The sequence below is a fragment of the Dunckerocampus dactyliophorus genome, chromosome 16 (genome assembly GCF_027744805.1).
Source record: "Dunckerocampus dactyliophorus isolate RoL2022-P2 chromosome 16, RoL_Ddac_1.1, whole genome shotgun sequence".
Taxonomy (NCBI): domain Eukaryota; kingdom Metazoa; phylum Chordata; class Actinopteri; order Syngnathiformes; family Syngnathidae; genus Dunckerocampus; species Dunckerocampus dactyliophorus.
In genome coordinates this window covers 17,219,605-17,237,982 of record NC_072834.1, presented here as the reverse complement: position 1 = coordinate 17,237,982, position 18,378 = coordinate 17,219,605, and the positions used below count along the sequence as shown (strand labels likewise).

Below are 18,378 nucleotides of genomic sequence, written 5' to 3'. Positions count from 1 at the left end.
CTAAAGGTAGAGTATTTTATATCAACACATAAACATCACAGTCCGCGAGATGTGTAACCCAGAAGAGTTTGCAGCTGTGGACTGTGAGGATGAGGCCTTTTCCAGCATGCTTTGTTGTAGTTAAAATGATCCCTTTTGATTGTCTTATGCCTCTTTAATGTGTTATTTTGTACCGACAGGATGTAATAGTTGAAGTGGTGTCGTTTTTAATCGTGTACAGTTATTTTACTTTTCATCTTTTTTTTTATTTTTAGTAACAATAGCTGAGCAATTATGGCTGTTCCACTCCTGATCAAAATGTGAAGACCAGCTGAAAAACTGCAAAATGTTACATTTTGCACTGTTGGATCATAAGGAGGTTCTAACCAGAGATTTAAAATGCAAAAAGAAGAAATGGGAGTGAGACACAAAAAAATGAGTAAGCTATTATTGCAAACAAGCATTAAAGTGAAAAAGGCCGTTCCATCAGTTGATCAAAAATGTCATTATCTGTCAGGTATAAACATTGTCATGATCTCCTGATGGCAAAGGCAAAAATGCTTTCTCTCTTTCAATGCAGTTGGATTGTTGAGCTGCATAAGCAAGGCCTCTCACAGCGTGCCATTGCTGCTGAGGTTGGTCGTAGTAAGACAGTTATTTGAAACTTCTTCAAAGATCCTGAGGGTTATGGAACAGAAAAGGCAAGTAGTAGACCCAAAAGAAGCCGAAGGATCTCATTGGCCGTCAAGCATGGGACAATCCTCGGCCCAAATGAAGGTTGTTACTGGTGCCGAGTACAGTCCAATAACCATCAGATGGCATCTGCGAGAAAAGGTTTTAAGAAGAAAAAAGGTCAAAGGTCTTGTCTCCTTCAACGCCACAAAATTGCCATGTTTGGAATTTGCACGAGAGCACCAAACATGGATCACTGACAGATGGAAGAACGTTTTCTTCTCTGATGAGAAAATTCCAACATTACTGACCTGATATATTTACTGCATGGCACAGTGGAGGGGGCACTATCATGATCTGGGGTGCTTTTTCCTTCAATGGAACAATGGCGCTTCAGGTTGTGCAGGGGCGTCAAACGGCAAAAATGTTATCAGGAGTGTATAATGCTGTGGCCGTATATGAATTTGCAAAGTCAAAGCAGAAATACAGTATGATCTCTGGTGCACGATGTTGCAAATATTTTGTTTATTGAGGTCCATGCTGCGGGCCTGTTCCATGCTGTTTTCCAAACAGTTCCGTAGGCCAAAGTTGGACATGAATATGAAGTAACACAATATTCTCGTATTTGTTAAATGGACTGGCTCAAGATTATATAAAAATATACATATATACATAAACACCACCACTGGCTAGCATGTGTTACCAATTGTGGTTTAAAAGAACAGATTGTACAGTAAAAAAAATCTTTATATTACACTGCATAGAAGCTGCATACAAATTTTCAGAACTGCTGTTCATGGCTGTCAGGTATTGACATACATGTCATTGTACATACAGGAAGTATAGCAAAATAGGTGTCATGATTTGCACTCTGTTTTGGTCTGCTGTGTCTGTGCAGTCCTGCAGAGGACTCCTCCCACCTGCCCTGACCAGCACACCTGCAGCTAATGAGCAATTAGGCCTTCTTAAGCCTTGCTGAGGAACTGACTTGTTGCCAGATTGTTGCCTAATCTCGCCAGTGTTGTGCAACTCCTGCCACATTTTGCTGCAGTTATTCTTGGTTGTCTTTATTCCTTTCTGCCGAGCCGACTGATTCCCTGTAAGTTGTTGAGCATTATGGTGTTTGTCTTTATTTTGCATCACTCCTATTTGTCTCTGCTCTGGGGTCCACAAATTCTGGCATGTGTGCCAGCAGGCCTAAAAATAAGAGCCTGTAACGAGGAAATAAAGGGAAACAAAACATGGTCCAGGAAGTCACAGGGCGTTTTAATCATTTTTCAAAAGTTTGATAGTATGATTTCCTGTGGGGCATTTATGTGTTTTTACACTGAACATGATTTTTAAGCATATTGTAGCGCATTAAACATCTTTAAAATTCCCTTCTGACTAGCTGCCCCATCAACAACATGTCTGTGATCCACTGACTACTGTATTAGTTTGACACCCACCAGGTCGCCTTGTCGTGTAGTTATTCTTTTGTACACTAGATGGCATTGTTTTTAGGTTTGTGTTGTTCCTCACGTCTGGTCTCCTTTTGACTTCACTTCTTGGAATTTGTGGAGTTTAGTTTACGGTTCATGATTCCAGATCATGAGTTGACTCTAACAGAGTTTGATACAATGTAGGATGAATATCACGTAGTTACTAGTCGGTCCAACACGGTCTCGTTCAGTCAACACATGTCCGGGTCGATTGGGTTTTGTTTGCTTTTCTTCTGTTTGTATTTGCCTTCAGTTCAGGATTTGCAGTCTCTTCCTTTTAAGGGTTTGTATGTCACCCGCTACTCTTTAAACTTGGATTTTTATCCTTTTAAAAGGTCATTGCCCAGTTTTTGATTGGCACTACTAACTCTATATTTTTTTATTTGATTTGATTTTTGTGAGTACATCATCTGTACTCTACTCATTACCCAAGTATGTTTTTGTCAACCTTTTCATCACTTATTGTTATATATTTATTTATTATTATTTATCATGACTAATTTATTTACCGTGACTCCAACTTTATCACATTGTTATGTAACTGGCAAAGAGTACATTTGGAGTACAGGAAGTGAACAAAGCCTTGCAGTCAATATGAGCGCAGGTACGTTTGCCCAAGCACAAACGTGTGAATACGCAACAGACATGGCATCGGTGACGCAATGTTATCACTCCCCCCGTCAGTTATTAAGAATAACCACCAACTTGCGTCATAGAAAGACTTGAAACAATACACAGGGACAAAGCCCACAGAGCACTCACTAACACACGAGCACCTGCACGCACACACAACATACAGGTGTACACTCAACAAAAATGTAAACGCATCACTGTGGGTTTTGCTCCCATTTTTCGTGGGCTAAGTCAGGATGTAAAACTTTTACGCACCACAGAAGGCCTGTCTCTCTCAAATCTGTCTTAGTGAGCATTCCTAAGTCATCCAACTCACAGGTGTGGAATATGAAGATGCTGATAGACAGCATGATTTGATGCTGACCACAGGATGGGACGGGGGGGTGCCATTTCCCTCATGTACTGTATACACGATCCACATCATCCCCAGCCTGCTCAATGGGTAACATGTATGGTGTGTATGCTGGCCGTGCACATCCTGGGATGCTTAACATTCCATATCCATAACATACCCGTGCTCATGCCGTCACCCCACCCCCTCCATGGACCACTCCATCCACGACACTGATACCAGCAAACCAGTCATCTACATCAGTGGTCCCCAACCTTTTTTGACCCACGGACCGGCTTGTGTTCCGACAAATCTCCCGCGCACCGGGGGTGGGGGTGTGGGTTCGTACATTGTAGCGATCAAACTTATCTTATTTATTATGTATTTATTATGTATTGTGTAAAACTAAGACATGAATAACATCAAATTAAAAGCACAAAATGAATGCTGACCCACCATCCACCAGTTCAAGTCCCAGCCAAGTTTTTCCAGAGAGATTATTACATCGCTAGCATGAATTAACTTGAGACAAATGTGCACATTAGCACTCAATAAGTCATCAAAACTTACCTTTATGCATTCCCACATAGTATCAGCATTTGACACCAAATATGAGGTGAAAGAAAAATGGTAAAAATACAGTAGTAGTCTATCTGTGCGGCATGAGAGAAAGTTAGCACACGCACAATGGACATGTGTCAAGTGAGACGGATGTAACAGAGAGAATCCGGACACTTTTCAAAATAAAACAAAAAATGAAATAATGAAAATTGTTTTTTCCTTCTGTGCGGCCCGGTACCAAATGATCCACAGCCCGGTACCGGGCCGCGGCCCGGGGGTTGGGGATCACTGATCTTCATGACACCACACACGCTGTCTGTCATGTGCCCTGTAACGGTGAAAACCAGGATTCATCTGTGAAGACAACAACTGTCCAAAGCGCCAGATGCGATTGAATGTGCTCACTAAAGTTGTTAGGACGACCTGCAGTCAGGTGGAGACCCCGAATGAAGATGATGAGCACAAACGGATGACCTTCCCTGAAACGCCTTCTGACAGATGGTGCAGAACTTCTTTGGCTATGCAAAGCGATTGTTGCAACAGCTGTCCGGGTCGTTGGTCTCAGACCATCTTGGATGTGGAGGTCCTGGGCTGGTGTTGTCACATGTGGTCTGCGTTTGTGAGGCCAGCTGGAAGTACTGGCAAATTCTCTAACACTTAGCCTTTGGAGACCTAAGGCACACCTGTGCAATAACCACGCTAATCAGCATCTTCATCTTGATATGACACACTTTTGAGGTGACGTTTCCCTTCTTTTACAATAGAAATAGAAAGGACTAAAAATAATCTACAAAGTCAAAGCCTAAGTGTACTCTTGTTCACACACGAGCGCATGCACAACACATAACGCAATCGCTCCTCCTGCCAGCCATTAATGATAACATAATAGATTTGAATAATAGAAAATAGAAAAGACTAGAAATAATCTACACAACAGGGCATTTGCTCAAGCAGGAACACCCACGCAATGTAGATGTGTCAAACGGGACACTCTAGTAATGCTCTTCAAAGAGGCCAAAATGTATTTATTACACAAAGCATACAGCCTCAAAATTTTTCAATCAAATTTTTCAAATAGTCACTTTTGGGTGGGGTTGGGGTGCAGCCCTAGCCAAGAAGACAAATTTCCTGATGTTCTCAAACGTATCCTGTGACATCATACCCTGCAGCTGTGGGTTTCTTGGCCATGTGAGCTCCACGAGCACTGTGCGAGCTTCCGCTGCCACTTCGGACTAGCGCCTGGGCCCTACTGGCTGCACTCAGGCCCCCCATCTGCAGAGTGGGATTCCGGGAGGCTTGCGAGTTGTTGTGCATTCCAGTGGCCAGCGTGGCGCCGCCCCCAACGGGGTAAGGGTAGCCACCGCCCCTCCTCCTGCGGCCACTCTCCTGCTCCTCGCAGCAGGAGGTGCTCAGCATGCCGCCCCCTAGCATGGAGAGCAGCGCCGAGGCCAGTCCCAGGTAGAGGCTCTCACCCAGCTCAAACTTCATACTGGTGGGCATGGTTGGACTGTAGAAGGTCTGGATCACCTCATGTGTGGTCCATGACAGGGGGATGAGTGCCAGGAAGCCCGCGATGAGGAAGAGGCACCCCCCGGCCCCCGCCACTCGACTCTTTGCCGCCCCCGAGTCCTCAAGGCAGACGGTGCACTGCATCCCCAAAGTTGAGATGACGACCCCCAGCATAGACAGCACCAAGGAGATGACCATGAGGGCGCGCGACGCCTGCAGGTCGGCCGTCAGCGCCAAGATGGAGTTGTAGGTCTCGCACTGGAAGGCCCCCGTGCTCTGGTAGACGCATTCCATCCACAGGCCCTTCATGCTGGCCACTGCCGTCACGATGTTGGAACCGATGTGTGCAGAAATCTGCCAGTAGGGGAGCACCGTGGCCACAAGGGTGCCCAGCATCCCCACCAGGCCCAGGAAGAAGCCCATTAGCTCGAGAGCTGCCGACGCCATGGCGAACTCTGTTCACAAGGAATAGAAAATGAGTTAACAGGTTGTGTAGTTTTTCATTTAGTCCATCTGTGAAACTACAACTAACTCCCTCTGCGCCTCCCTCACTCTCTCATCTCACGTCTATAATCCTGGCATTTTCCTCGACAGCACCCTCTCCTTTAACCACCCCAGCACCCATACAACCCCAACTGCTTCCTTCCACCCAAAAAACATTGCCCATCTTCACCCTTCCCTCTCTTTTTCTGCTGCTGAAACCCTCATCCACATCATCCACCATTTCTGTGTTTTCTTGCTTTATTGAATCCAAATTTTAAGACCAGTTGACAAAACTGTAAGAATTGACATTTCGCACTGGTCCTACGGAGGTTCTAAGTAGAGCTTCAAAACGTAAAAGGAAGACATTTTGAGTAAGCAACTTATTGCAGACAAGTATTTCAGTAAAATATGCTTTATGAACTATTTAAAACGTGATCGATGATACACAGTTTTCCAAATGAACACACACAGCACACAAACAAGCAGTCAGAGGTGACGGGGTCAGATGGGTGTACAAAGGGCATATGATCTGTAGTCTGGGCTCACCAAGCAGCACCATCGTGCACTGCCCTCGTGTTCTCAGCGCACAGCAAATCCACGCATCGCACAAAATAAAATCCAACCTGGACTGTAAATTAAATAAACACATAACAATTTTGCAATGCAACTTTGTGAGTTCCAGGCGCCAGCATACAACACAATGACAAACACTGTCCAGCCAATGATAACATCCTGTTTGCACCTTTTCACCAATCAATCCAATCAATTAAAGTATACATAATTAACAAAATAAGTGATAAACAAGAAAAAGAAATGAAAAATGAAATGATAAACTGGGGGTTTCCTCCAAGATCCAAATCATGAATTGTATGAGATTCCACGGCTTGTTTTGTCTGAGACTGGGAATAAAGAAGGCTCCATTTGGAAATACGCCTTGCCGTGTGTTTCAACCTACTCATACACAAAACACAACAGAATGGAGGTTGGACTACCTCAAGTTCTGCAGTGTGCACGTCTGATGGCGCTCACAGAGATCCAAGGAATGCTCGGGTCGTTTGTGTGTATGCTCAGACAGTTGACAAATTAGGGTAACAGTGGCTACAATATCATATTTATACACAATAGTTAGCATGCAGAAAGACGGTGCTAAAAATTAGGCATGTAACGTTCACCCTGCACGGGACAATCATGGACGGGTGGGTTTCAATTCATGTTCCAGTCTGTGTGTGTGTGTGTGTGTGTGTGTGTGTGTGTGCGTGTGTGTGAGAGAGAGCGTGCGTGCCTGTCCAGGGGCTAGTGTAAAGCCCTCCCCGCGACATAATGTCCCATTTCCCACACTGTACATATTTCAAGTCAAGGACAGTCTGCCCAAAAGCGGATGAAAAGGCGAGGCATTGGCGAGTAAAGGACAGAATTGTGAGACTTTTATTCTATTTGTGTGACTGCAAAACATTTACAGTTCTCTATGTTTTCAGCCTCTAGACCGTATTAGACCTGGTGAGGGTCAAAAACCACTTCTCAAACCTCGACTGGATTAACCTACATACCCTGAAGGTTCATAAAAACCCAGTTTCTGATTTGGGAAACCTTTATTCTATTTGTGAAAATGCAAAAAAAAAACATATTAGACCGGATTCTGCTCAAAAACACAAAAACAATAAAGGTTTCACAAACCAGAAACTGTGTTTTATGAACATTTGGGGTCTGTATCTTAATCCAGTCCAGATTCGAGAAGTCTAGGTCTAGTGGTTTTCGAAAAGCACCAGGTCAAACCTGGTCTAGATGCTGAAGAAACGCATGAATGTTCCTTTATTGCATTTTCACACATAGAATCAAGGTTCATAGAATCAAGCAATAGCGGGTGTCATGCAAATGTGATGTAAAAATGTTTTCACATTGAAAAGAGTCACAAACAGTGGACAAGCGGTCGCACTGGCATATTAGGTTCATTTCACTTTAAATCGAATTGGAGACCAGCGAATCAGAAGCTAACTTCAGCCTTGTTTTATAGGCCGTCCTCTCTTTTATGTCTTCATTGTTTTACAGTTTATAATACACATCAATAACTTTGATTTGAACACATTAATCGTGATTTTTCATGTGTAACTTAAGTATTGGTAAATTTGACTTACTGTGTGTTATTATTCACGTTGCTTTGCTTCCTCACTGCTGCTGCTGATGAGATGAAGACAACTACTGTTTCTGATGATGTTGATCCTGCTTCTGTCTCAGTTTCCTGAAGACTTTAACATGTTTGCCTGCCGAAAGTCCCATCAGCAGCAGGTTGCATTGCAAAAACAAAGAAACAACATATTTGATAGACCCTTGTCGCGTCCTGTGTTCTTGCACATCATCCGTGTCATGGTCAGATGCTCACCGCCATCCGGGCCGTCACCGCCTGTCAAAGACACACACTCCCTGCTTGACAGTCCAGTTAATCATTCTCTCTTTGGCTGCCTCAAAAAAAAAACAAAGTGACCTTTGACACGCCATTGAGAAAGAAAACAAAATGGGTGTACGTTCCACCTGAGATTGTGCTTTTCCATTCTTTGTATTCCCCTGGCCTCACATGGCATCCTAATGGGATTAAAGCTGCGTAATCCAGCCACTTCCTGTGAGAAGCAGCCTGCCTGATGAGGGCCAACGTCCACACATTGCAGAAAAAACCCCCAACAAAACACAGAGGTCTTTATTGTAAAAACCACAGAGGGACATTATCCGCTCACGCTGCTTGTTACTCAGGCGGCACAGAGAGGGAAAAAAAGCACTAAAACATCAACAAACTTCATAGAAAGAAGGGCATCCAATACAAGAGCTTACACCTTAGCCAAAGTCAAAAGTCCAACTAAATGTAACGGAAAATAGTGACGATAACCACAGAACAGGAAATGGACCTCGCTGCAACTTAGGAAAGCTGCTCACTTACAAAAGAAGCAAAACAATGAATTAAATGTCCGCTGACATTCACAAATGTATTTTAGCAGCAGTTGAAAACATCCATCCAATCTATTTTCTATGCCGCTTATCCTCACTGGAGCCTATCCCAGCTGACATTTGGGTACACCCTGGACTGGTTGGCAGCCAATCGCAGGGCACATATAGACAAACAACCATTCACACTCACATTCATACCTATGGACAATTTAGAGTCTCCAATGAACCTAACATGCATGTTTTTGGAATGTGGGAGGAAAACCGGAGTACCCGGAGAAAACCCACGCATGCACAGGGAGAACATGCAAACTCCACGCAGACGGATATTCGAACCCAGATCTTCCTGATCTCCTGACTGTGTGGCCAACATGCTTAACCGCTCGGTCACCGTGCAGCCCCCAGTTAAAAACAAAATAAACAAAATAAATAAATAACACTGCTTCTGCAAATACCTTCCTGTCAGCCATCATCGATCCAAGACACCGAGGATAGTTTTGCTGTAGTTTTATAGTTATATATTTTTTTTATGCTCGGCTAACTCATTTTTGCACTTCCATGACAGTGAAAAATGCTAAAATGTGACTTGTGTTCCTCGTTTAAGAAACAAGCTGTCTCGCGAGAACAGAGCAGCCAGAAGCCAATCAACTATGGCTTCTGTGAACTATGACATTTCTGCTATAAATGATAATACACATAAAATGGAAGTGGCAGTGCACGAGGCAGGATTGGAACCGCACATTAAGGGATTTACGCACACTATAAACCTTGCAATCCAAGTTGGCTTTGGGTTTTCACTCAGCTGGTGCTCTTTGTAATCACAGTTCAACAGCTGCGGCGGGGTTCATGTCCTTGTTCCGCACTCTTAAGCATCTTGGGAACTGTAGTTCTTTTAATATAAACATAAAACTAATCTACTAATCTACGGTCGTCCCTTGCCACATCGCGGTTCAAACTTTACGGCTTCACTCTATCATGGTTTAAAAAATATATATTAATTAATAAATCATGCTGTTTCGTGGTTGAATGTGGTTGAATACTATTTGTCAAAAAATATGCATATTTCAGCAAATCTTACACATTTATTGCCTAAATTAAGCATTTTCAAGCATAAAATAGTTAAATGAACTAAAATGTAGACATAAGGCATTCAGAACACGAATTCAAAGATGAGTTGCTATGTAGATGCTACACTGGTCACTAGGTGTTATGTTGCTGCAATGCTAGGTGAGACACACAAGCATCGGACTTGATCGCCGGAACAACAACGTTTTATTACAGGTTTGAATTATCTCACAACAGGCACAATAATAACATAATAATCATAATAACAATTAACATAATAATAAGACTGGCTACTGTATCCTGTAATCCAGCTAAACCTCAACTCTGACCCCCGACATCACTTCTTGTCCACATGTCAGGAAGACATTTATTGCAACACACACAAGCATGAGTCTCATTTATGTCTTAAAAGTCTTATTTTGTCTTATTATGTCTGCTATATTGGGTACTACGAGTGTAAAGGTGACTATAGGGGTGTTATTTGTTGTCTATATGGCTCTAATAATGTTAAAACCTGTATTTCATATACCGGTACATATGCAGGTTTTCCACGCCCTAACTACAAAAATATTCAATTTCTAAAGAAGGAATCCTCGCTCCTTCCATCCAGTCACTGTTGTTGTATCCCTGGGCAAGACATTCAAGATTCAAGATTCAAGAGAGTTTTATTGTCATGGTAAAACAGCAGTTATACCATGCAATGAAAATCTTATTCTGTTCATTCTCCCAAGAAAAGAAAGAAAAACACAAGAAAGAATAAGAACATAAGAAACATAAACACATATACATAAATACCAAGAAATTAAGCAACAACAACAGAAGAGACATTAATACAAGTAAATAATACAAATAAATAAATAAATAAATAAAGTGCTATGAGTGTGTGTTGCGTGTGGCGTGTCTGAGTGCTTCATTGAGAAGCCTGATGGCCTGTGGGTAAAAGCTGTTTGCCAGCCTTGTGGTCCTGGACTTCAAACTCCTGTAGCGTCTGCCTGACGGTAGGAGTGTGAATAATGAGTGTTGGTTTCACCCATCTGGCTTCCAGTGCTGCCCACACTGGTATATGAATGTGAAATAATTTTTGGTGGTGGTCGGCGAGGACTTTGGCGCGAATTACAAGCCGTGTTTCCGTCAGTCTACCCCAGGGCAGCTGCGGCTACAGATTTCAATTAGCACCACCAGTGTGTGACTGAGGAGTGAATGAATAATGGCTTCACTTTGCTGTGAAGCGCTTTGGGTGCCTTGAAAAGTGCTATATAAAATTGAATCCATTATTATTATCAATATTATTATTCAAGGAACCAATGGAGGCAATTAATTGCAATAAACGAGGGATTACTGTACTGCAATCTGTAATCTATTTGACATGTGTTTGTTCTTAACTACACAACAACATTATTCCAACATTATTTTAACTTTTATCATTTTCTTACTTTAGTTTTTGTTTCAATTTGTGGAAAAAAAGTTCACCAGTTAAAAGCATCATGCTTAGGTCATGCAAGTTATACATTTCAAAATGTACCTAACAACATTCGAAAATGTACCTGCATTGTTTTGTGACGCAGTTAAATAAAAAAAGTCTGTCCAGTCGTATTTAGTCGTTGCACTGTTCTTAAAAGTAATGTTAAAGTACTGTCGTGTCTTGTTCTCGTGACCCCAATATTGTGTGTATAGTCTCATCTCATGGGCTGAGTGTAGACACCCCGAGTGGATATCCTATCTTCATACTTTTTTCACTTACATGTCACTTAAAGCACTTAAAAGTGTCATGAGTCCTTTGTAATGAGCCAAAACTTTTCCATCACTGCACCAAAGTGGCATTTCTAGATGTCACAATATTATTGTGTATTTCAGAGCTTGATGTTGGTGTTGTATGATTTGATTTCAGGTGACTTTGCACAGGTTTTTGCAGACCCCTAGTAATAAATCGAAAGAACTGCAATAAAAGAGACTACAATGAAAGTGACTTAAAATGCTCATGACACCAAAACGTCCTGTTATTTTGCGGTGTAAAGTAAGATTAAAAGGCATATATATGATGCTCAAATGTATACATATTTACACTTTTTTACATTTTTCTCCATTGAAAAACAATCCTGTCGAACAACGGAGACGAAGGAGGAAGTAACGTCACTTGAAGAACCCACCCTCTCTGAACTACGCATGGAGTACATTGGTTTCATATTGTTGTGGTGCTTTTTTGTTGATTTTCTGTTGTTGTTATATATTTTTTGGATATTATGCCCACTCGTGTGGCAGACTTTTGTTGAAACACTCGAGCAGACGAAGTAACCCTGTTCACATTTCCAAACGACGCTGTTTGCCAAATCAGATTCTTCCGTATTATGTTCGAGAAATTTTGTGGACAGTTGTTTTGGTACTGTGTGTCAGATAACGAAAAGTTTTGTATTAACAGAGGGTGCTTTCCTTTACCCAGACTGTGGAAAACATAAGCACTGACGCAGATGGAAATTTACAAAAACTCAAAAACCCAGAAGACATTTGATCATGGAAAAGCGTGCCAAGGTGGCATTAAGTAAATCCACATTTTTTTACTAGAAATAGTCCACAAATCTTAGAACAATAATATGGGTTTTCATGACAAATTTCAAGGTTAGCTAAACAGAGACTGCTCATCATCTTGTATCTTGTAGTTTGCATAGCTCTGTCAGTTTCAAGTTGATTAGTCATGCCTGTTGAGTGGGGCGCACGGATGACGCCACGGAAAGCGACTATTGTGTTTTGTCCTGTAAAGAGTGACTCTAGACGCACTCCACCTCATACACTACACTAGTTAATTTTGTCCCGGAATTACTGTGTACATCCAATTTGTAGTGTGGTGTGTGTAGTGAGGCTTACATGAAATGATTTTCTTCCCTGGACTTTTTGATTATCAAAAACATGTAAATAGTTACTCTGTTGACTTTTAAAACAAATGTCAAAGTCTAAGTTATATATTATATATATACGTTATATATTTTGTGCGGTTGTACTTGGTCCGTGGGTCGATCACAGCTTTTGTCTTGACTCACTGTGAAAGCAATGGGAACCAAATGTCATGTTCTGTGTTGTCGCTCTGCTGCCGCCTGTATGCTGTTTGATTGCAGTGCACTGCTGCAATGCTGAGGCGGAGCCTCTGGTACACACCTGAGACCATTTAATCAACTGGCCTTCTTTAGCATGGCGGCAGAAGACACTCATTATCAGATTGTACTCCCATGCTTGCTACGTTCTCCGCACAGTCCAGCTTCGTGTGTTTGCCTTCGCTTCATGTCCTGGCTCTCTGACTCTTACCTGTGCTTATTTGTATTCACCTGGTCCCGGGTATTGCTCCAGCGGCGTCCTCAGTTCAGCTAATGGTAACTATTTCCTGCTTGGGCTTTTTTCAGCAGCGTCCTTAGTTCGTATCTTTTTACTGTTTTTTCCCTGCTTGCTGTTTTTGCAGTGGCTTTGTGTTTTTCTTGTTAAGGCTCAGACCCCCTCGCTTTTTGGACTCTTATGTTGTATCTTTTGTACATTAACTCCTTTTCCCCCTCTGTGTCTAGAGTTGATTTTTTATTAATAAATACCCTTTGTTATATGGAACCTGTCTCTCTGCACTTTGGGAACCACACCGGCTTACGTCGAGCCTGACAGAACAATCTGGCCAGACATGGATCCCGCAGAGATGGAACATTTTCGCTGAGCGCTCTCGCATGAGGGACAGTTGGTTGGCAACCATGAACCGTCCCTGCGGGGGTCGCCACCCAACGCTAGATCCGAAAAATCACCAGCATCAAACCCGAAACGACCCTCAGATAGGGATCAATCTGCCTCTTTGTCCTGTGAGTATCCTGCACGCGAGGCTCCTGCAGAAACCGGGGTTCCGCCTCACCACAGACTACAGTCACTGGGAGTAAGAGCATACTGCACCCATCCTCCTGTCGATCTTGCATTCCATCCTTCCCTCACTCGTGAACAAGACCCCGAGATACTTAAACTCCTTCACTTGGGGCAGGATCTCATCCTCAACCCGAAGATGGCACTCCACCCTTTTCCGAGCAAGAACCATGGACTTGGACTTGGAGGTGCTGATTCTCATCCCAGCCGCTTCACACTCACCTGCAAACCGATTCAGTGAGAGCTGAAGGTCACGGCTCGTTGAAACCAGCAGGACCACATCATCTGCAAAAAGCAGAGACCCAATCCTGCAGCCACCAAACCGGAACCACTCAATGCTCTGGCTGCGCCAAGAAATTCTGTCCATAAAAGTAATGAACAGAGTCAGTGACAAAGGGAAGCTCTGGCGGAGTCCAACTCTCACTGGAAATGGGTCCGACTTATTTCCGGCAATGCAAACTAAAATCTAACACCGGTCATACAGGAAACAAACTGCCTGAATTAGGTGGTCTGGTACCCCATATTCCCAGCGTGCTCCCCACAGAATTTCTCAAGGAACATGGTTTAATGCCTTCTCCAACTTCACAAAACACATGTAACTTGGTTGGGAAAATTCCGATGCATCCTCAAAGACCCTGCAGAGAGTGTAGAGCTGGTCCACAGTTCCACGACCAGGATGAAAACCACACTGCTCCTCCTGAATCTGAGATTCAACTATCCGGCGGATCCTCCTCTCCAGAACCCCTGAATAAACTTTATCAGGAAGGCTCAGAAGTGTGATCCCACGATAGCTGGAACACACCCTCCTTGGTGGTGCTCCCCCTTTTTAAGAAGGGGGACCACCACCCTTGTCTGCCAATCCAGAGGTACCGCCCCCGATGTCCACGTGACGCTGCAGAGTTGTATCAACCAAGACACTCCCACAGCATCCAGGGCCTTAAGGAACTCCGTGCGGATCTCATCCACCCCCGGGGCCCTGCTAAAAAGGGGTTTTGTAACCACCTCAGCAACGTAAGCCCCAGAGATAGGAGAGCCCACTGCGGAGTCCCCAGGCACTGCTTCCTCATCGGAAGACGTGTCGGTGGGATTGAGGAGGTTTTCAAAATATTCCTTCCACTGGTCCACAGCATCTTGAGTCGAGGTCAGCAGCACACCATTGCCACCATACAAAATATTGACAATGCACTGCTTCCCCCTCCTGAGACGGCGGATGTTTTCCAGAATCTCTTTGAACCCCCCCGAAAATCGTTCTCCATGGCTTCTCCGAACTCCTCCCACGTCTGAGTTTTTTGCCTCAGCGACCGCCAGAGCCGCAGACCGCTTGGCCTGCCAGTACCCATCATTTGTCTCCGGAGTCCCATGGGCCAAAAAGGCCCGATAGGACTCCTTCTTCAGCTTGACGGCATCCCTCACCACTGGTGTCCACCAACGGGTTCTGGGATTACTGTCACGACTGGCACCAACCACCTTACGGCCACAGCGCTGATCAGCTGCCTTGACAATGGAGGCACGGAAAATGGCCCACTCGGACTCAGTGTCTGCCGCCTCCCTAGGAACATGGTTGAAGCTCTCCCGGAGGTGGGAGTTGAAACTCCTTCTGACGGGGGACTCTGCCAGACGTTCCCAGCAGATCCTCACAATACGTTTGGGCTTGCCAGGTCTGACCAGCATCCTCCCCCACCATCAAAGCCAACTTACCACCAGGTGGTGATCGATTGACAGCTCCGCTCCTCTCTTCACGCGAGTGTCCAAAACATGTGGCCGCAAGTCCGACGGACACAACCACAAAGTCGATCATCGAATTGCGTCCCATGGTGTCCTGGTGCCAAGTGCACATATGAACACCCTTATGCTTGACATGGTGTTCGTTATGGACAATCTGTGATGAGCACAGAAGTCCAATAACAAAACCCCGCTCGGGTTCAGCTCAGGGGGCCGTTCCTCCCAATCACACCTCTCCAGGTCTCACTGTCGCTGCCAACGTGAGTGTTGAAGTTCCCCAGCAGAACAAGGGAATCCCTCGAGGGAACACTCTCCAGTACTCCCTCTAAGGCAGGGATATCCAAAGTGCGGCCAGGGGCCATTTGTGGCCTGCGACTGTTTTTTTATCAGCCCTCAACACATTAAAAAAAATAGAATTAATCACAAAAACTAACAAAAACAACCAGAAAATGGGAAAAATAGCAGTAATTTTACAAGAATAAAGTACAGCTATTAAAATAAAGTGATAATATGAATTGCATTGTAAACTGTAACATTAGGACAATTTTTTTAAGAGCATAAGGTCGTAATGATATAAAATAAAAGAATTAATTTTCACAATAATTTCCGTGATAATTATTGCAAAATAAAATAATAAAGTTTACATTTTTGGAAACTTAGGTTGGGAAAAAGTTGGGATATTACAAGAATAAAATCAAAATATTATGGGAATAATGTTTATTTGAGTTTATTTGAAAACAAATTTAAAAGACAACTGAAATATTTGTAAAATTGAAGAACAACAGCATAAATGGAAAAACGAGCAGTGGAGAAAAAGTAATAATGTACCTTGTCACCCATAATGCAAAGCTTAGGTGGAGGCTGTTTTTTCTTTAAATATATAACTTGTTAGCATATCTACAAGGGTTGGTTTACAATATGTGAAATATCAAATTGGCCCCCCATTCTTTGATTTTACCGTGGATCGGACCGCCAAGGCTACCGCCATTGGCCGCCACCCAGCTCACTCTGCACCTGACCCCTTTGGCCCCTCCCACGAGTGGTGAGCTCATGGAAGGGGGGACCCATGTTACCTCTTCGGGCTGTGCCCGGCCAGAACCCATGGGTGCAGGCCCAGCCACCCGACGCTCGCCATCGTGCCTCACCTCCAGGCCTGGCTCCATAGGGGGGCCCCGGTGACCCGTGTCCAGGCCAGGGAAATCTTGGTCCAAAGTTTTGTATCTTCATTGGGGTCTGTTGAGCCACAACAGGTCCTCCCCTGTTTGTCATGGGTGACCCTACCAGGGGCGTAAAAGCAACTTAGCTCTTAGGATCATTGTGACACGCAAACTCCTTCACCACGATAAGGTGGTGGGGTCAGGAAGGAGTTGATTTAATTCAACTTGTTAATTCATTCATTGTTCATTCAACCTGAAGTGCTGATTTGTACTTTATTCAAATAAAATGTGAATGCATTCGCCATTAATTGTTGTTTACTTGTTTATGTCCATAATTAATTTATACCTGATTCCCTTACAAAAAACAACAGGACTCTAGGAAACTTCACCTGTACTGTCCAGTATCCAGGTACAGTAGACGCCCCTACAACGTAAATAATCCGTTCCGAGAACCTTTATGTTATAAGGTTTTTATGTTATACGAAGCGTAAAATACATGTAAATAGCCTAATCCGTTCCAAGATCTTCCCAAACTCACCCCTTTAGCACTTCAAAATAAAATATGAGAAAACGTTAGCATAAACATAGTAGAGTAACATTCCAATATAAAATAAGGTAATAAATAAGATTACTGTAAATGAATAAAACTGAAAAACAAAAACAATCCTACCGTTCACGAGATGTCTTGATCAGGAGCGCAAGTGGAGGCAGAAAGGAGGAGGAGGAGGAGGAGGAGGACTAGCCTGAGTCGAAACGCGAGTGTGTCAGCTGGTCTCACAGACAAACGCACACGCACTACACGATAATGCTGTGTGCAAAATTTTAATTTGTAACTTAACTTTATTGTTTAAGTTAGTTTCAGGGGGACTACGAAGAGGCAGGAGGCTGAAGGGACAAGCCTGTCTCTCACACAAACTCACGTACGTGCTGTATAAGTCAGGCAATGAGATGAGAGCGTAGGCGGTGCCCCGAAAATCAGCAAATGAGAGCGTGATGTGTCAGAAGGCGTCACCAAGTGTTAGTCTGAACTTGCACCGACTTGAGGCATTCATAAAGTTGATTGAAAAAAAAAAAGACTTGCACTGACTTGACACTTTATGTTATATGGAATTTCTTCTGTAATACGATGCAAAAACTTTACATAAATTTTATGTTCAGTGGAATTCATGTAAAAGGTGGTTTATGTTATGCGAGGTACTACTGTATTTATTTCACAGTCAGGCTGGTTGAATTTTTGGCTAAAAAGTTACTGAATCGATTTAAAGTTACTGAATCGTTTCCGTCGTTCTAAATGAGCCAATATCATCCTTGAATCATATCAGCAACCACAAATCGTGATACAAATCGAAACATTATTAAAACGGATCTAAATACCTGTCCTGGCCCATTTCTTATGTGTGTTGTATCAAATGCTTAATTAACTGCTTTGTCAACAAGCGGACGCAGCTCTGGCTTCCGAAACTGATACAGTGCTTTTTCTGTAAATGTTGAAAAACTAATGTATAAATGTATGTAGTAACAATTTAAAATGTATTAATAACTACTCACCATAAAACAATATCAGTGAATGTTACTATTGTGTTATTGTTGTTAATATTTCATGTTCTTCGCTTTGCTGGCTCCATGGCTGTTTTGATGTGTGGTTGTCAGAAACTGTGCTAGCCATGACGTCACAGCCAAGATGACGGCAGTTCACAACTTCATTTCGCTCTTATTTTATATTTGTTTCCTGGCGGATGACAATAGTAGGACAAAAACTTTAATTAGTAGAATACTTGATTTTATCGTGCTGTTTTTAAATATATGTGGCGTCATGAGCACTTTTAAGACGACCTGAACAGTCTGTTGCGATCGATCAGTTCCCTGAGAATACAATGACATGACTGAATGAACAACATTCATGTAAAATTTTCACGATGTTTTTAATAAATTTAGACAAATTATACGGATTAGCTGAAAAAACAATGAAACTTGT

The 18,378-nt window shown here is 43.1% G+C and overlaps 1 protein-coding gene across 2 annotated transcripts; it reads right to left on the bottom strand.

Annotated features, from left to right (window-relative positions):
• Positions 1-1,197: 1,197 nt before the first annotated feature.
• Positions 1,198-17,586, bottom strand: cldn2 (claudin 2). 2 transcript variants are annotated; one of them, XM_054756179.1, is made up of 3 exons: positions 17,074-17,586; positions 16,392-16,523; positions 1,198-5,621 (listed from the first exon to the last, which is right to left on the bottom strand). In XM_054756179.1, the coding sequence occupies exons 2-3, from the start codon at positions 16,513-16,515 to the stop codon at positions 4,795-4,797; spliced, it is 951 nt and encodes a 316-aa protein (XP_054612154.1). In that variant the 5' UTR covers positions 16,516-16,523; positions 17,074-17,586; the 3' UTR covers positions 1,198-4,794. The 2 variants fall into 2 exon arrangements, with proteins under 2 accessions (XP_054612154.1, XP_054612155.1); XM_054756180.1 differs by lacking the exons at positions 16,392-16,523; positions 17,074-17,586 and adding an exon at positions 7,782-8,501 and having other exon boundaries at positions 1,200-5,621.
• Positions 17,587-18,378: the final 792 nt, after the last annotated feature.

Coding starts and splice junctions, on each gene's coding strand:
- cldn2 (XM_054756179.1), bottom strand. CDS start 16,515: ATGACAAACAGGGGAGGACCTGTTGTGGCTCAACAGACCCCAATGAAG. Junction 5,622..16,391: donor CTATGGAGCCAGGCCTGGAG/GTGAGGCACGAT, acceptor CCTTGTGAACAG/AGTTCGCCATGGCGTCGGCA.